The sequence below is a fragment of the Paramisgurnus dabryanus genome, chromosome 10, assembly GCF_030506205.2.
Source record: "Paramisgurnus dabryanus chromosome 10, PD_genome_1.1, whole genome shotgun sequence".
Lineage (NCBI taxonomy): Eukaryota > Metazoa > Chordata > Actinopteri > Cypriniformes > Cobitidae > Paramisgurnus > Paramisgurnus dabryanus.
In genome coordinates this window covers 5,598,097-5,615,937 of record NC_133346.1, presented here as the reverse complement: position 1 = coordinate 5,615,937, position 17,841 = coordinate 5,598,097, and the positions used below count along the sequence as shown (strand labels likewise).

At 38.8% G+C, this 17,841-nt stretch overlaps 2 protein-coding genes and 1 long non-coding RNA gene across 3 annotated transcripts; 2 read left to right on the top strand and 1 right to left on the bottom strand.

Annotated features, from left to right (window-relative positions):
- Positions 1 to 1,099: 1,099 nt before the first annotated feature.
- On the top strand, positions 1,100 to 2,068 carry LOC135746774 (trace amine-associated receptor 13c-like). The gene has a single exon (XM_073815979.1). The coding sequence runs from the start codon at positions 1,100 to 1,102 to the stop codon at positions 2,066 to 2,068; it is 969 nt and encodes a 322-aa protein (XP_073672080.1).
- A 5,729-nt stretch (positions 2,069 to 7,797) lies between these two features.
- Positions 7,798 to 8,766, top strand: LOC135738966 (trace amine-associated receptor 13c-like). Its single transcript, XM_065257196.2, has one exon. It carries the CDS (start codon positions 7,798 to 7,800, stop codon positions 8,764 to 8,766), a length of 969 nt encoding a protein of 322 aa, XP_065113268.1.
- A 4,824-nt stretch (positions 8,767 to 13,590) lies between these two features.
- LOC135738972 (uncharacterized) lies at positions 13,591 to 15,418 on the bottom strand. Its single transcript, XR_010528812.2, has 5 exons — positions 15,102 to 15,418; positions 14,467 to 14,560; positions 14,238 to 14,369; positions 14,049 to 14,149; positions 13,591 to 13,938 (listed from the first exon to the last, which is right to left on the bottom strand). It is a non-coding gene; the product is annotated as an uncharacterized lncRNA (long non-coding RNA).
- Between the last annotated feature and the right edge of the window lie 2,423 nt (positions 15,419 to 17,841).

The window sequence follows — 17,841 nt, the reverse complement described above, 5'->3', positions numbered from 1 at the left end:
TCTCTTCTCCTATTTTCTTACCAATTTCGCATCGGTTTAGGGTTAGATTACGCAAAATTAAACAGTGTACGCGAAATTAAACAGTGTACGCGAAATTAAACAGTTGTCACCTGGCGTTGGGGTTAGAAACAGTTGTCACCTGGCGTTGGGGTTAGAGTTAGGTTTGGGTAGGGATATCATTATGTTAATCTAACCCTAAACCGACGCGAAATTGGTAAGAAAATAGGAAAGAGAATGCAACGGACGTAATAGTATTGAAGTCCCCAGTTCGTCAAAAAATGACGCGAAAGGTATACCCTCCGCGTCACATATTGACGAATGGTCAAGTGTCGTCAAATATTGACGACATGGGGTGAGACTGGGTTGCCCAAGGTGGTAATGTGGCATGACACAAAGCAAAAAACCAATCAATTATTTCAATTATAAGTTATAGTCAACTATTTTGCTTATACCACAGTTACTACAGACATTGCTCTGATGGTTATTTTAAGAAATTTGGTGGGTTAGGTGTGTGTTTTACCGAAAAATGATTTACACCCGTGGATCATTTATCAATCAGAATAAAGCATTCAACTGGCCTGTGGTATAAAGAATTTTAATATTGACACCTTTAAAGGTCACATTTTTCGGCTGCATACATCATCAATGTTTCTCATTCTAGAAAAATACAAGTTGTATTCTTTGCATTCCAACGGTTGCTTTTCTGAAATAAAATCTAAAATTAAAAGCCTTAGTTAGATATGCGGTTAACATATGACAGCTCAGAACACACAACCACTATTTAGTGCCTTTACAAAGCTAGGAAGAGCCATGAAATTATTAAATAAAACTCTATTTAAATTTAGGCTCAATAAAAAAGCAAGAAAAAGCCAATACATATACACTTACCTGTAGTATGGCATTTTAATTTTGGTGGCAAACATAGTCCTTTATCTACGTTTCATATGAACAAGTCACGTTACATTAAAGAAACATGACATGATATCCTTATGCAGCAGAGTGGGTGGTAAATGGGTTGGACTGTCTGATCTAGACATAATATAAATGAAAGAAAAGTAAGGAGATCAGATCAAACTCCTATCAGGAGGAGACTTTACTCATGGACTATGAGACAGAAGATCGTGAGACTCAATACTGCTTTCCTGCCATTAACTCATCATGCATCAAGACAAAACGCTCCACACATGAATACAATATCATGTATGTGTTTTTTTCAGTGCTGTCAGTATGGACTGTGTTTCTGAATCTGCTGGTGATCATCTCCATCTCTCACTACAAGAAGCTTCACACTCCAACCAACATGCTCATTCTCTCTCTGGCTGTGGCCGACCTGCTCGTAGGACTTATTGTCATGCCCTTGGAGGCAATTAAGTTGATTGAAACATGTTGGTACTTTGGAGACACTTTCTGTAGACTGTTTATAATAATGACAGGGCTGCTTTTCTCTACATCTCTGAGTAATTTAGTTTTAATAGCTGTTGACCGTTGTGTGGCTGTGTGTCAACCTTTACTGTACCCACAGAAAATAACAATGACTAGAACAATAATTATTATCTGTGTTTGCTGGTTTTCCTCTTCAGCGTATAACATTGCAATTGGTATGAGTATTTCACAAAGAAGATACACATGTTATGGAGAATGTACGATTATCATTACTTTTGCCTGGTCAATAGCTGACCTATTGCTGTCTTTCCTGTTTCCTTGTACCATCATTATGACTTTATATCTGAGAATCTTCTATGTCGTACATCATCAAGTGAAAGTTATAAACTCTCTGATGAGGAGTGGAAAACATCTAACAGAAGGTTCAGTGAGGAGGAAATCTGAGAGCAAAGCCGCTCTGACATTAGGAATCATTGTGACGGTTTATCTGTTTTCCTGGATTCCTTATTATATCTTAACTCTAACACAAAACACAAGCATGACTTCTGCTACAGCCTATTTTATGTTATGGATGATGTATATTAATTCAGGTCTGAATCCTCTAATCTATGCTATATTTTACCCATGGTTTAGAACATCAGTTAAACACATCCTAAATATATACAAAATATTTAAGGCAGCATAACTTCAACTGGTCTTGTTTATTATAATAATAATTAAGATTCTGAATTTACTGATATTGTTCTCTCAATAACTGCTCAATGGGGTTCAACACAAGATATTACATCAAAACCTGAGAATATGTTTAAAAATATCTAAATTTGGCAGAGCTTAATAAATCCATCAGGGTGCCCAGCAGGTCTATGAAAACTGCAGGCCAAACATATAAATTATAGGTGACATATGTAAAGGAGTATACTGTTTACAATGTAACTTTGTTACAATTAATAAAACTAATAAAAAAACAAGTACTCAGGCTTTTAGTCTTAAATATTAAACTATTCTATAAAAATGTTTTTCAGATGTTACAAAAAGACAAAACTGATTTAATTGTAAAATTTAATTTAAAATATAAATTATTTTATGTGCATAAATTACTGTTGGGTAACTGAACATGTTTGACATGAGTACACAAGACACTGACCTGCATCATCAAGAGCAACTATTGCATCAGTCTGTCAATCTACTTTCATGTGAGTTTGTTTCCCACTTCTAACAATTTGGTTGATCATTGTTGTATGCAGCGTACAAGTGTTAACATGACCCACCCTGAAGACCCTGCACACATTTTGAATAACAAATATTATTATTGACAAATCAGCCCATTATACCTTTGTTTCTGAGAGCTCAATGCTGTTTTAAAAGGCCATTTTATATCATATTTGCTTCACCAGCTTACAGAAGAGTTCTAAGTAACATCAGAGAAGTAATGAGGTCAAAATCCTGCTTCATTACCCTCACTAAGTACAGTAACTCATTTCACACCATATTGAATACATCTACTGTATAAGACAACAAGAATTAAACATGAAAAGCAGAAGTACAAAATGAATCATTATGTTATAGAATGGGACACAGAAAAGTTTGCAAGCCTAAAGCAGAGCAAATAAAAGCAATGACATACTGCTGTCAGTAAAATAAATTATCTTAAAGTCAGCAATTGTTATTATCCAAAAGAATCTATTGTTAAGGCACTTAAGGATCATGCATTCATGTACAGAACATGGACTGAACCTGTATTTACACTGGGTTAAAGTAAAACGTAAATGCACAAAAGAGTAAATTCACAATATCTGTATATATTAATTTACCCTTTAGGCGCCAGAGTTTTTTCCTAAAACGTTTAATTTTGACATGTTACTTTCAAAAGGCTATATCTTAAACGTGATAAGAGATAGAGACTTTATGTAAATTAGAGAAATATTAAGGATGACACACTTTATGGAGGGGAATAAAATGTCCCATTAAATTTGCATATTATGACGTCATATGTGGCAGCCATCTTGAATTTTAATGAAAAGTCACATGTTTGAATGATAAAATGCAGCACTTCTATCCCCCCAAAATGTCCCTAGCCTTCTGTATGCTATATTGCACAATACTGAATGCTCAGGTAAATAGTAAGTAGTAAACAAACTGATCTGCGTGTCGATAGACTAACGTAATGCATAATGGCTCCTCTGCCCCGTGTAACACCGCCTCTGCTCCTGCTACGAGCCGCATGGCCAGATCTGCCTCGCATGCGCCCCGAGTGGAGAGAATTTGCACAGCTGGGACTATTGCCTTTACTGTCGCCGTGATTGTGATGAGGTGCACGGGACGGAGCACTGGAAGTCGGCCGCTCGCCCGACAGACTCCCAGGGCCCGCTCGGGAAGACGCAGCTCGCTCTACATTGCTTGCACGGTAAAAAGACTGGACGCGCATATTACCTCCAGCCTCATTCCCCACACCTGTAACACGCTTGCTAACCCGATGAATTCCCCGACCCCTTGTAACATTCCCACCACTGACATTGGGCGAAGGATTCATCATGTGCTTGGTGTATAGCTACACTTTCACTTTGCCAGCTGCACGATTGCAAAGCAGGGGCGCGTCTGAATCGTGGTCACTAAATGAATCACCAGCATCTTCTGAAGGCAGATATTCCCCTTCAGAATCATTGTCAGCGAATATAAGACCCAACACTTCATTGCAGGTAAGCTTTTTTGATGCCATTATATGATCATGTATTGAAAAAACTCGCTGAGGTTATCGCTCTGATAAAATGACTCACTTGCACACTAGCTATGCTGTTGCGCACTTCATTGGGCACTTGCTCTAAGAGTTTGTATAGAAGCATGATGTTTTTCTGAGGTATAAAGTATGACATGTCTGCCATCTAGTGGAGGGGGCGGATGAACGAAATTTGACACCCTATGTGAAAAAATCGGCAGTTACATTCAGTGACGCATCTTGTCGACAAAAGTCGACCGTGGCGCCTAGAGGGTTAATGCTTTGAGTTTACTCGCTTCATTCGTGCGAGAAAGCCATGCATGAAATTCTAGTCATCAAGACATTCACACCGAAAATCACATCATGGGAGGGGCTTCTGCGACTCTGCTTGCTTTCTGTTATCACGTCACTATTAGAGCAAGCTCTTGATTGGTTAACGTGGCCCTTTGTTCGCCAAAGTTCAAATTTTTCAACTCGCATGTTTCCTGTGGCAGCGCGAACTAGACGTGCAAATGAGGCAGAATCGCGTCTTCCGCCTTGCGCTTAACGCCTCATTCGCGCTGCGATACCTCCAGGCGCGCGTCAACGCATCTTCACATTGACTTAACATTAAAGATCACATAACACACACCATTTTTGCCAATCTAATGTTAATCTTGGTTACCTATTTCATCCTTCATATCTCCAAAGAGTTTTTCGTGTTGGCAGATTATTAAAAGACAGAGCGGCCATTCCGTTTTTTGCCAGAAAAAGATGAACACTTGAAGGCGTACGGTGGGCAGAGCTTAAGAGTTACGAGTATGCACAGCATTTGGATACTAACAGTTGTGACATAGATGGACATCAAACTTCAATAAAACCTTTTTTTAAATAACTATGGCTTACAGTCAGATACAGCCTTACACATATGATCCAGAATCGGATACTGAGTGAGTAATTGATCAACAGGAACAACTGCAGCAACTATTACAGCAGGACGTCTCTATCTGGTAATTAATCCTTGTTTGTTTATATGCTATTTTCATTTTAAAAAACAACGTAAATCTTGATGTGTTTTTTTTTGCATTTTCCTGTTTAAAATGTGTAAATGTCGTAAGTGCAGTACAGTGCCAACTGAGGCGGAAAATGTTTGCTGTTGTTCGTGTTGTTTACCTTACATGCACGTATGCGCCGGATGCAAACAAAACATGTGAGATTATGATTTACTTACACCTGCGGTTGCGACTTCTAAACAGAATTTTTTAAAGTTGGGACCGTTCCATCAGTTGTAAACAAGTGGTAAATCCGGCATCAAACTGAGCCTTGTTTTAAAGCAATCGTCTCCGAAACTCAGCCAGGGAACAAACATAAACCCATCCGCAATTACGTTGCTGTCCAGGAAAAACAAACCTAGATAAGGTTTTCTTTTCCTTATGTCACAGGCCGGAGCGGACCACAGGCTTGGTGTGTCACGCTCCTCCCTAAGTTCCACCTCGAGGAGGTCCCAAGAACACCCCAATGACCAAACAAATGAGAGATAAGTATAATAAAATGTAAACTTTATTTAAATTATTTAAAATATAAAGGGAAGGGGGGATAGGGAAGGGAAATCTAAAATGTGGGCTCTTCTCTCCCTCAGGGGGAGCTGGGGGGTTAGAGGATGATGGAAAGGGGGTTCAACTGGCAATGATGGGGGACGACAGGGAAAGGCCGGACGGAGCTCCTTCGTCCACGGCCCACCTCCTGTGTTGCGGTTATCCTGTGGCGCGCCTCCGTCCTCCTGAGGGCAAATCAAACACACTGTAAGTATCAGGGGAGGGCGAGACCAACTACCTGCTCCAATCCTCCGTATGTCCGTATGGCCGGGCTCCCGTGCCCATGATTTTCGTGGGGCCAATTTGACTGCAGCTTGGTACCAGGTAAGTGTTTCTCTCCTACAGGTGGTTTCTCTGAGCCTGCGTATCCGAAAAAGGTAAGTTTAGCTATCGCTTAATTCAAGGTAAGTATCTCTCTCCTATAGGTTCTACTCTGGGTCGACGAAGCGGGATAGAGCAGCTTTAGCTTCAACTCGTTACAGGGTGAGTATTTCTTCCTACAGGTTTTTCTCTGGGTCTACAAGTTGGCGTAAGGCAGCTTTAGCTTCAACTCGTTACAGGGTGAGTATATCTTCCTACAGGCTTTGCTCTGGGTCTACGAGTCGGCGTAGAGTGGAGTTAGCTTTAGCTCGTTCAGGGTGAGTATTTCTTTCTACAGGCTTTTCTCTGGGTCTACGAGTCGGCGCAGAATGGGGTTAGCTTTAGCTCGTTCAGGGTGAGTATTTCTTTCTGCAGGCTTTGCTCTGGGTCTACGAGTCGGCGTAGAATGGGGTTAGCTTTAGCTCGTTCAGGGTGAGTATTTCTTTCTGCAGGCTTGGCTCTGGGTTTGAGTCGGCGTAGAGTAGGGTTAGCTTTAGCTCGTTCATGGTGAGTATTTCTTTCTACAGGCTTTTCTCTGGGTCGACGGGTCTTCGTGAGGTAAATTTAACATTAACTGGGTACCGGGGTTCAACAAGAACAAGAACCATACGTCACCTCCAGTGTCTACCACGGGCAGAGAGACGGGGGCTTTTACTGGCGTCCAACTGTGACCGATGAGACAACGTCCCGTCGGGGGTGGAATCCAGAGTGGCACAATGAGCACACGTCCGTCTTCCCGAACCAACACGTCCTCTTCCCTTCCTCCTGCGGATTGGCGAAGATCTAGACGATAAGGTAAGTATTCAACATGCACCACCACACACACAGCGTATATACAGCCGCCAAGTACTTCTAATGCTCCCAAGACCTCTTCTGACGTTACGTGTTCGAGTCTGGCTACAATGTTCCCCACAGTACCTCACTCAAATGCATCCATAGGACTCCCGCTGGATATAGTCGTGTCGCGTAGTTATTTGATTGGACGCCCTCCATCTCGGCGGCTCCCGGTGATCTCCACAGAGGCCTGATCCTTTCTGGGGAAAGTACAAACAACAAGGACACGGCACAACACTGCAAAAGCTTCAGGTGTACTTACATCAGATAAATCACTCACACGCTGCACTGCACACACTCCAGTGAATATTTAGGGTCCGTACTCCTCTCCTGGCTAGACCGGCTCTGGGGGGGATCAAAATCGCTACGCCACGCGATGTTCGAACCTGTTTGTAGTAGCTTCGCCACACAGCGTCAGCACAGTACACGGCTCGCCCACCCGTCACGTACACCTGGTGGGGCCGCTATGAACAGACAACACTCTTCTTTAGTTATTTAAGTATGTATCACACACTTGTGGTTAAATGCTACTCACAACTTGTATATCATTAATCACTCTATCTTCTGTTTCCTCCTCTTCCAGGAAATGGATTCATTGGATTTTTTGATACACTCGAAGTGGATTGGTCCCTCTAAGCGAGTTCACAATATGTCAGGGGCAACAATAAAGACAACAAACATGAATGTACAAGAAAGTTCAAGAGGGATGGGAAAGGCAGGGAAGGAGTCCTTAATCAGGGGATAAAATAAATGCTAATTTACAACAAAATATGTCAGATGCACATCATAAAAAAAAATGGCGAAATAAAATCCACCGAAAACATTGCATCAGAGTGGGTGGTGAATGGGTTGGTCAGTCTGATCTAGACATAATATAAATGAGAGAACAGTAAGGAGATCAGATCAAACTCTTAACAGGAGGAGACTTTACTCATGGCCTATGAGACAGAAGATCATGAGACTCAATACTGCTTTCCTGCCATTAACTCATCATGCATCAAGACAAAACGCTCCACACATGAATACAATATCATGTATGTGTTTTTTTCAGTGCTGTCAGTATGGACTGTGTTTATGAATCTGCTGGTGATCATCTCCATCTCTCACTTCAAGAAGCTTCACACCCCAACCAACATGTTCATTCTCTCTCTGGCTGTGTCTGACCTGCTCATAGGACTTATTGTCATGCCCTTGGAGGCGATTAAGTTGATTGAAAAATGTTGGTACTTTGGAGACATTTTCTGTAGACTGTTTTTAACAATCCTGGGGATACTTTTCACTGCATCTCTGAGTATTTTAGTTTTAATAGCTGTTGACCGTTATGTGGCTGTGTGTCACCCTCTGCTGTACCCACAGAAAATAACAACAACGAAAACATTAATTATTATCTGTGTTTGCTGGTTTACCTCTTTAGCTTATATCTTTTCAATTACTATAAGTCTCTCACATAGAAAATACACATGCTATGGAGAATGTACATTTATAATTACTTTTCCCTGGATAATCACTGACCTGTTCCTGTGTTTCCTGTTTCCTTGTATCATTATTATAAGTTTATATTTGAGAATCTTCTATGTCGCATATCAACAAGTGAAAGTTATAAACTCTCTGATGAGGAGTGGAAAACATCTAACAGAAGGTTCAGTGAGGAGGAAATCTGAGAGCAAAGCCGCTCTGACATTAGGAATCATTGTGACGGTTTATCTGTTTTGCTGGATTCCCTATTATATTTTATCTCTAACACCAAACACAAGCTTTACTTCTGCTACAGCCTATGTTATGTTATGGATGTTGTATTTTAATTCAGCTCTGAATCCTCTCATTTATGCTATATTTTACCCCTGGTTTAGAACATCAGTTAAACACATCCTAAATCTATCGAAAATATTTAAACCAGCATGACTTCTGCTGGTCTTTTTTATTATAATAATAGTTACGGTTCTGGATTTACTGGCATTGTTCTCACAATAACTCGTCAATGTGCAGTACAGAACAAGCAAATAAAAACATTCACACAGTAACACTTAGGCACAAGATACCATTCTATAAAAATTTTTAATTCAGCTTGATTAGATGTCCCAATAAAAGAAAACTGATTTAATATTAAATTTAATGAACATAATAAATTATTTTATCTGGAAAATTACTGTTGGGTAACTGAACATGTTTGTCATGAGTACACAAGACACTGACCTGCATCATCAAGAGCAACTATTGCATCAGTCTGTCAATCTACTTTCATGTGAGTTTGTTTCCCACTTTTAACAATGCTTTGATGGATCATCTTTGGATGCAGTAAACGGGTGTTAACATGACCCACCCTGTAGACCCTGCACAACTTTTAAATATCAATTTTATTGACGAATCATCCCATGTTTCCTTTGTTCTGAGAGGCCAATCCTGTTAAAAAGCCCCTTTTATATCATATATTATTGCTTGATGGTAAAGAACAGAAGAGTTCTGGGAAGTAATGAGATCAAAATCCTGCTTCATTAGCCTCACTAAACTAAGAAAGTAATTTAACACCAGATTGAATACATCTACTGTAAAAGACAATAATAATTAAACATGAAAAGCAGAAGTACAAAATGAATCATTATGTTATAGAATGGGACACAGAAAAGTTTGCAAGCCTAAAGCAGAGGTAAATGAAAGCAATGACATACTGCTGTCAGTAAAATAAATCATCTGAAAGTCAGCTGTTTTATTGTATGAAATGATCCAAAATAATCTATTGCCAAGGCACTTAAGGATCATGCATTCATGTGGAGAACATGGACTGGATCTGTATTTACACTGGCTTAAAATAAATACATAAGAACCGTACACAAAAGAGTACAGTCACAATATCTGCATAAATTAATCAATACTGTAGTGGCCAAAGCTGAATTTCTATTATATGTTTTTCTACAGCACCTCGCCCATTTTAAAGCATTGGAGACATTTTAAAATATTGGCAGAGAATGTAAAGTATGTGGATAATTTTTTTTTACACAAAGCAGAAAATGAATCACAGTGGAAAAAAATCTGAACATGCTGATATAGGTGCTTTCATTGTGCCAAATTAAAGAGCACCTATTTCATTGTTAAAAAACAATGCTATTTGGTGTATTTGGTATAAAATAATGTGTTTGCATGGTTTATGGTTAAAAAACACATTATTTTTCACATACCGTACATTTTTGTAGCTCCAGATTTCACTCTCTTCCTGAAATGCACGGATCTGAACAGCTCTGTGTCCCTGATTGGCCAGCTAATCTGTACATTGTGATTGGCCTGAATAAGATAAGCCTGTAAGATAAAAGACGTTTGTTTATGTTGTTGCTGCTAAAACCATCTATACAGTCCTCCAGAAAAACGCAATTATGCGATCATATGATTCCATGCATAATCAGCCAAAGTTCGCACATTTATGCGGGGGCCGCATTTTTTCATATATGCCACATTTTTGCCGCATACAGTAAATTGCAGATTTTCATGAGCAAAATATGCGGGACTTCATGAGCATTTTCGTAGCACATATACCTTGGCAGAAAGTTGAAAAATTTTGCATTTACTTCACACAAGAGCAACCATGTCCCTGTTGCCATGGGAACATTATGAAGTGACATAATTACGCGACAAGGAAAGGAAGCGGCAGCATTGCTGATACTTTTTAGCTAAAAACAGACAAAATTGGCAGAAATGACATGCATTGTGAACGTCAGACTTATAATAATTTTCGTCCTGTCTCGTCTTGTCAACGAAAAGAGACATTTAAAGAGCACCAATTATGCTAATAAATTGGCACGTTAGCACGTTATTGCAATATCCCATAGTACATACATGTTATTAAAAATTGAACTAATGCATTGTGAGTCTTATAAATTGCTTACATACCTCACCGATTTCCCACTGTCTGGAAAACGCTCAGTTAAGTTCCTGTCTCCGCCTCCCAAAATGTCTAGTGTAATCGGATTGGTCAGATGACTACTCAACTGTTATTGGTCAGCTGGGTTCGGCGTGTGTTTGAAGGGTTACGCCCCTGACTACGCGTGGGTTGACACAGATTCTGACTGAGAGTCACAGCCTCAGAGGCAACGTAAACAAGCGCTATATTTCTCTATAAACGATGGTGTCTGTACTGCCTTACCACTTCGAGCTCGATCCAGAGAGTTCAGACGGCCGTTACGATATAAACGATCTCCGTCAATGAATGCGATTGGATTTAACTTTTTTAGGTGTCCTTAGCTCTGCCAGAATGCTAAACGAAGACGAAAATGTGACCAGTCACGGAAAGTAGGGACACAAGTCGGATCTGGGCATTTTGAGTTATTCACAGATTCTGAAAGTGCAGTTTCTAAGCTTTCCAACGATGTGTAACACATGGAAATCTGATAAGATTTGGAGAAGTTGTGGCCATTTGAATATAGGAACTCAGAAATACTCAAACCGAGAAAATCGAGACGAAAGGGACTCTTCTTTTCAGCTGGGGGAGACAATAGGGCTCATTTACATCTCATTTAGCTAAGCCATGCCCCCTGTAAAACCCTTTTTGAGATGTTCTAGCATCATATGTAGTATTTTATGACCAAATGACAACCCGCAAAAATAAACATGACTCTTTTACCTTTGTGGGGATCACAAGTCGAATCCAGTCTGTTTCAGATTATCCAATTACCATATTTGTCCACAAATGCGTATAATCCGTGAAATATAGATTGTTTACATCAGATTTCGCATGAATGTCTGGTAATACAATATAATATATAATCTGAAGACTATTTAAATCGTAACATGTAAGGGTATATGAGCTTACACTACGTTAAACACATGAACCCGCCTTCAAAGTTTGTATTTAAAATAGGGAAGTAGTATAATAGATCATCCAAACAGCGCCGTCGAAAACGTGACATCCTTTAGAGAGGTTACCAATGGCTCGCTCGTTCCTCCATCAGCCAATGACTTCATGGAAAATATTGATAGACAAAACATGTAGCCAATTAAATGAAGAATACAACTATATCTGTGTAACTTCTGTGTGTTTGGACTCATGCTGCGCTGCAAGAACTGACATACAGATGACGTCAAAGTACCGCGAGAGCGAGTCGAAATTAAACTACTCCGTAAGATTTCTTGAAGAGCTCTCGCGGTACTTTGACGTCATCCGACTGCGGCGCCGCATAAAGTCAGTGACGCGGCTGACGTACTGACTGTTATTTGTTCCGCCCCAGCTTCTTTTATTTTTCTTTTGTTTTGTGCGCCCGAGCTTTACAGTCTGGGGAGACGCAGGCTATAAGTTTGAAAAAAAAAAAACTTAGCAAACATATCTGAGGAACAGGGCAGCGCGTCACTACAGTCACGTGACTTCACGCTCGAGCCGGAAGAGAAGACAATGCTGAATAAAGTCGTAATTCTGCTATTTTTGGACCAAACTGTATTTTCGATGCATCAACACAATCTTACTGACCCACTGATGTCACATGGACTACTTTGATGATGTTTTTATTAACTTTCTGGACATGGAAACCATACATAGATTTTCAATGAAGGGGAAAGCTAGCTCTCGGACTAAATCTAACGATAAAACATCTTAAACTGTGTTCCGAAGATGAACGGAGGTCTTCCGAGTTTAGAACGCCATAAGGGTGAGTCATTAATTACATTCTTTTCATTTTTGGGCGAACTATCCTTATTTTATAGTCACGCTGTTCCCTTTGGGGGCGGAGGCGAAAACACAAGCTTATACAGTATGTAAATATACACACAGACAATGACGCCCCCCGCTGCACGCTAGAATCTCCGGAAAAACAAGCCTATGCGCAAAATGTACACTTTTAAATATACAAAAACTGCTATCTCAAACATGGAGAGGCTTCTTCGTGATCTCAACTAACAGATTCTGCAATAAAACGAAAATCACAAATTTCGAAAAAAAAACTTTGTTTCTCATTTTCTCGAAACTTGTGCTGCCGACTTGAGTCCCTGGTTTCCGTGACGGGTCACAAATGTGTTGCAAAGACATCCAAAAGGTAATTATAACGTACTACATAACTATATTGAAACACCAAATGTAGCACATAGAAAGTATTTGTTGAAATGATTATAAAACGATTTCACTTGGTAATTTCTACATTATTTTACTCTAGTAAAATTTATTATAAAAGACTGCTTACATACTCTATTACTGTGCAAACTATATGGAAACACCAAATGTAGCACATATAAAGTATTTGTTGAAATGATTATAAAACGATTTCACTTGGTCATTTCTACATTATTTTACTCTAGTAAACTTAATTATAAAATACTGCTTACATACTATTTTACTGTGCAAACTATATGGAAACACCAAATGTAGCACAAAGAAAGTATTAATTGAAATGAATGTTCTACATTATTTTACTATGGTAAACTTTATTATGAAAGACTGTGCTATGTTTTTACTTACTAGGTTTTAAAGAGAATGCAACAGGTTCCAGGGCCTCTTACCTGCGTGATTCATCATCCAGGTTTTGCACAAATTGTCTAAATCCCTACACACAGAACATTTATTGTACCGACTATAAGCCTTTGAGGTGCAGGACTAGAGTAAGTTTTGTTACATTTTTAAACCAATAACACTAAAGTATTATTATAGTAACAAAGTACCCAAAAGAACAAAAGATGTAACTTTAAAGAAAATATAGTAGTCAGTCAAAAGTTTATTTATTACAAATATATATTTAAATGTTAAACAATATACAAATAAACATACTTAAGTAACCATATTGTGCTCTTCTTTCAAAAATTGTTCAATTCACTTCTTACAGCTATCTATTCAGATAAATGGCATATCAAAGCTTTGTCAGCTGATGCTATCTAAGATGACACTTTAGGGTTATCATCCTGTCGTGTGTTGTTCTCCAGATATGCTTGGAGCTTCCTGATCGGAATGTTGGCTTCCGACGACCCCTGCACTGAAGATGGCATGCAATCACGTCCTCCTTTGAAGGTCTCTCAAACTGTGATGCCAGGTCCATTGGAATTGGGGTTTCCTTCAGCTTATCTTCAAATACCTCATCAAACACAAGCCTGATCACATCATCCACATAACTGTAGAAATATTGCAGTCAATAAATATTTTGTCTTGATCATTTATTTCCCTGCTTCATACATTAAGTTTTTAATTATGAATGTATTTGAAATAAAACATTACTGCTTACGGTATGTCACTTGTGTGTTTTGGGAACATAGCCTTGTACTTTCCCTCTCCTGCTTTTGTTACGGCTTGGTGACATTGTAATGGATGGCTGCAAGGTACAACCTGTAAAAATATAAATAAGCAATACATTTATTTTAAAAGTAAATACTACCGTACTTTATTTAACACAGTTACTAAAATACTTAAATACCTGCACAGCATTCCAATAAATGGGAAAGTCACATTTTTTGCTGCAAATCTGAAATCTCAGGGTACGGACGGCAAAGGCATCCACTGATGATGGTGATGGAAACATTGTGAAACGATGCTACTGCCTGGGTTCCTATGATTATGCAGAGAAAAAAACTTTGTCATCATCAGTTATACATTTAAGACTGGTAGTGGTTTCACTAGCTAAAAACATCATATGTGTTACACACCTTTGCTCCTCATATGCCAGTCTAACTCCTTGTACTGTGTGTAATGATGTTGCATGTTTGCATACAGTGTAGAAGGATGTGTCCAGCTGCGAATCTAGGATATAGACAAATAAAACAAACATGTATTCAGTCAAAAAGATATATTATAACAATAGAGTACAACGACTATAAATCGTTAGACTATTCATTAAAACGTAAATGTATTACATATTACATGGCCCCACATTAACAACACACATTACGTGTTTACTTCGTTTCAAAATCTAAGAAAGCTTCAAGTAAATACAACAGTAAAATACATATAACGTTAAACAAATCATCTGTACTTAGAGTTTCTTGACTTGAGTTTGATCATGAGAACAAACTTTACCGGTAACAGTTTAGCTGGAACAGCTTAGCAAGTTTGTAAACACGTCTAAATAAACATCGATAAAAACGATAGTCTGCATAATTCAACATACACGTGTGTAAATATGGTACGTTGTTTATGAAATACAGTATTACAACACAACACAATTAGCTTGCAAGCTTAGCTCTACACATAGATATATATCTGAGCTCTACACATAATGTTAAGCTCCGGTTACCGGTAATGTAACTTACAGTAAAGGCAAATAATAAACATGAATACTTACAGCCTGTGATCCAGAAGTGCACAGTAATCCAACTTTCAGGAGGAGACGTCGCGCAGCTTCGGTTCATGAGAAGCAGTTATTGTGAAAACTCCGTGAACAACTTCTGACTGGATTTTTCCGGAATCGTATTAAACATGATGTCCTCTGTGTAAGTCCATAAAGTGCTATTTTGCCCTCGCATCTAAAGAGACAGCGTCTACTCGAGAGATTTAATCGCTTAAACGATGAAACAAGAGTTTGCAAACAGGGTCAAAGCAGGGACTCCCAACCTCCGCCATTTTAGCTCTCTTCTGACTCAGGGCTCTCCACCCCCGTCTTTGAGGGCGTACCCAAGCAAAGCAGAGAGGGCTGAACTATGATAATGTTGGTCTTCTCTACGTCACCAATCCCAGGAAGTAAACTGTTGCCTACAATCCGAGTGTTTTTTGTAGTCCTCGAACGTTAGAGACGATAACTTGCGTCATCGTTTTCTTTGAGGTATGTACTTTTTGAATATCGTTAGCATGTACTAATACAAACTTACACACAAAAGGATGTTTAAAAACGTGTATCTCATAATAGGTGCTCTTTAAAGACATTTTTAGCTAGTCATCGTCGTGTTAGCGTCGTAAAAAATTGGTGCGTCAACAAAATAATTTCGTTATCGTCATCGTTGGCGAAAACAACACTGCTAGTTTTATCCACTTTTTCGCACATCCGCTATACTAGCTCACAGTCTGTTCTCACAAAACTTGAAATTTAACACACAAAAAATATGCTTGACAGTTATGCACTTTTCTCACTTTCATTATGTTAAAAAGATCAGACTGCAATCCCCTTTTTGTTTAAAAAAAACCCTTGGTCTTGTTTTTTTTAAAGACAAAATTACAGACAAATGAGACAGCCAAAAGCGGGAGGGCCCAAGCCCTATATAAGTCTGGGTCGAATGCCATAGAGCGGCCATTCCCAAACTGTGGTCCGCGGACCACTAGTGGTCCGTGAGGGTACTGCAGGTGGTCCGTGTAAAGGCAAAATAAGAATATGTATATTTTGAGAATATTCTGTGTTGTGCTTGAACGAGTTCATTGAACAAAAGTTGAACGTGATCTGAACGTACTGTATTACTGCCTGATGAATGTTACTCTAAACTCGTTGATTCTAGTGCCTGTGAACAGCACGCTTTCTGTTTAACGTCGTTCAATAGGGTGCCAGATTTCTATATTCTTCCAGGCGAAAACCCAACTAAAACACACTGTAAACAGGCCTTAATGTGAAGCGGAAAAAACACCCAATCTGGCAACACCGCCACCAGTGTTCACCAGTCACGCTGCATGCGTAATCAAAACAACACAGACGCTGCTGATATTCCTGCCGCGCCACTCATAGTTTAACATTAAATAACATCATATTTGTCTTAAATTGTTAACGATTAACATAGGCTGCTAACACATATTCTGGATCTTGAAATAGACTCTGACTAAGCTCACGCTATTTAACGTGCACGTGCGGTGTGCGATACCTGCGAGTTGTCATACACGCTTCTCGCCCGGGTTGCGACCCCCACCCGGCTAGCCTTTCAAGGTATGTGCAAGCAAATACAAAAATTAAAAGACAGTCAATGCTTATGTAAACCTTGGTTGGATAAGGATTTAAAGTTGGATATTAAGATTAAATCTGACGCATTTAGCTTCAGTGTTAAAACTGATGAAATAATTGCTGTCTGTGGTTCTATATGGGCTAATGGCAATCTTTTTTTTTATAATATGGGAAAAAAGAACTATAAATTAGTTCATTTTTGGAACTGTGAACTAGTTCAAAATTTTGAAATATGAACTGAACTAGTTCATTTTAAAATTTGTAAACTGTGAACTGAAGTAGTTCATGTAGAAAGTGAACTTTCCCAACACTGAGAATATGTATATAAATAATGTTGATATAAGAATATTGATATACATTTTTAATTAAATTGTCAAGTTATTGTGTGATTACTAAAATAGGCCAGTGGTGCTCGGCCGTGACATTCAAGTTCAGTGCCATACAAAATGGATTGCTGTATGAATATGTGGCAGCTGTTATGTGCAGTAAACTTTCTTTTAAGAAACCTGTTGTACTGATGTGATGACCAGTTATAGTTTTAGTGCTAGTAAGACTATTTAGATGTGCAGATTAATTCAGGACTTTGTGTAGACATATTTTATAATGAGTATTATGAGGTGGTCCGCGAAAATTCTTGATTACAAATAGTGGTCCACACACACAAAAAGTTTGAAAACCCCTGCCATAGAGTACCTTTTTTCCCTTAAATGCGATAACCTCGCTGCTCTAAAAGGTGAAGCCAAACTAAAATCTTATACTTTTGCCTTATCTAAAGTTTAGAAAACTGTAGTTTTGTAGATTCTGCTAACTGTAGTTGTCTTTTGACTAGGGATGTAGCGATTTGTCCCATTAAAAATGCCTGTCTGAAATCGATTCTGAATCGCAAGGCTGCGATTCTTTGTTTAATGCACAGCTTGTGCGTATACTACGGCATTTGGTCAGTAGGAAGTCCTTATCAATCTAAAATCAAAATGAGTCGGAGTCGTTTATAACGTGCATTTAAAAAAGCAACACCCGTTAAACCAAATCATTTAAAATATTCTTTATTATCATGAAAATACATGAAACAATTTGAAGAACAGTGATATAAATATTCCTGTAGACATTTCCTTGAATAGCATTCGTAATGCTACTTCTTCTGTTGTACAAAGGGAGTTTCTGCACA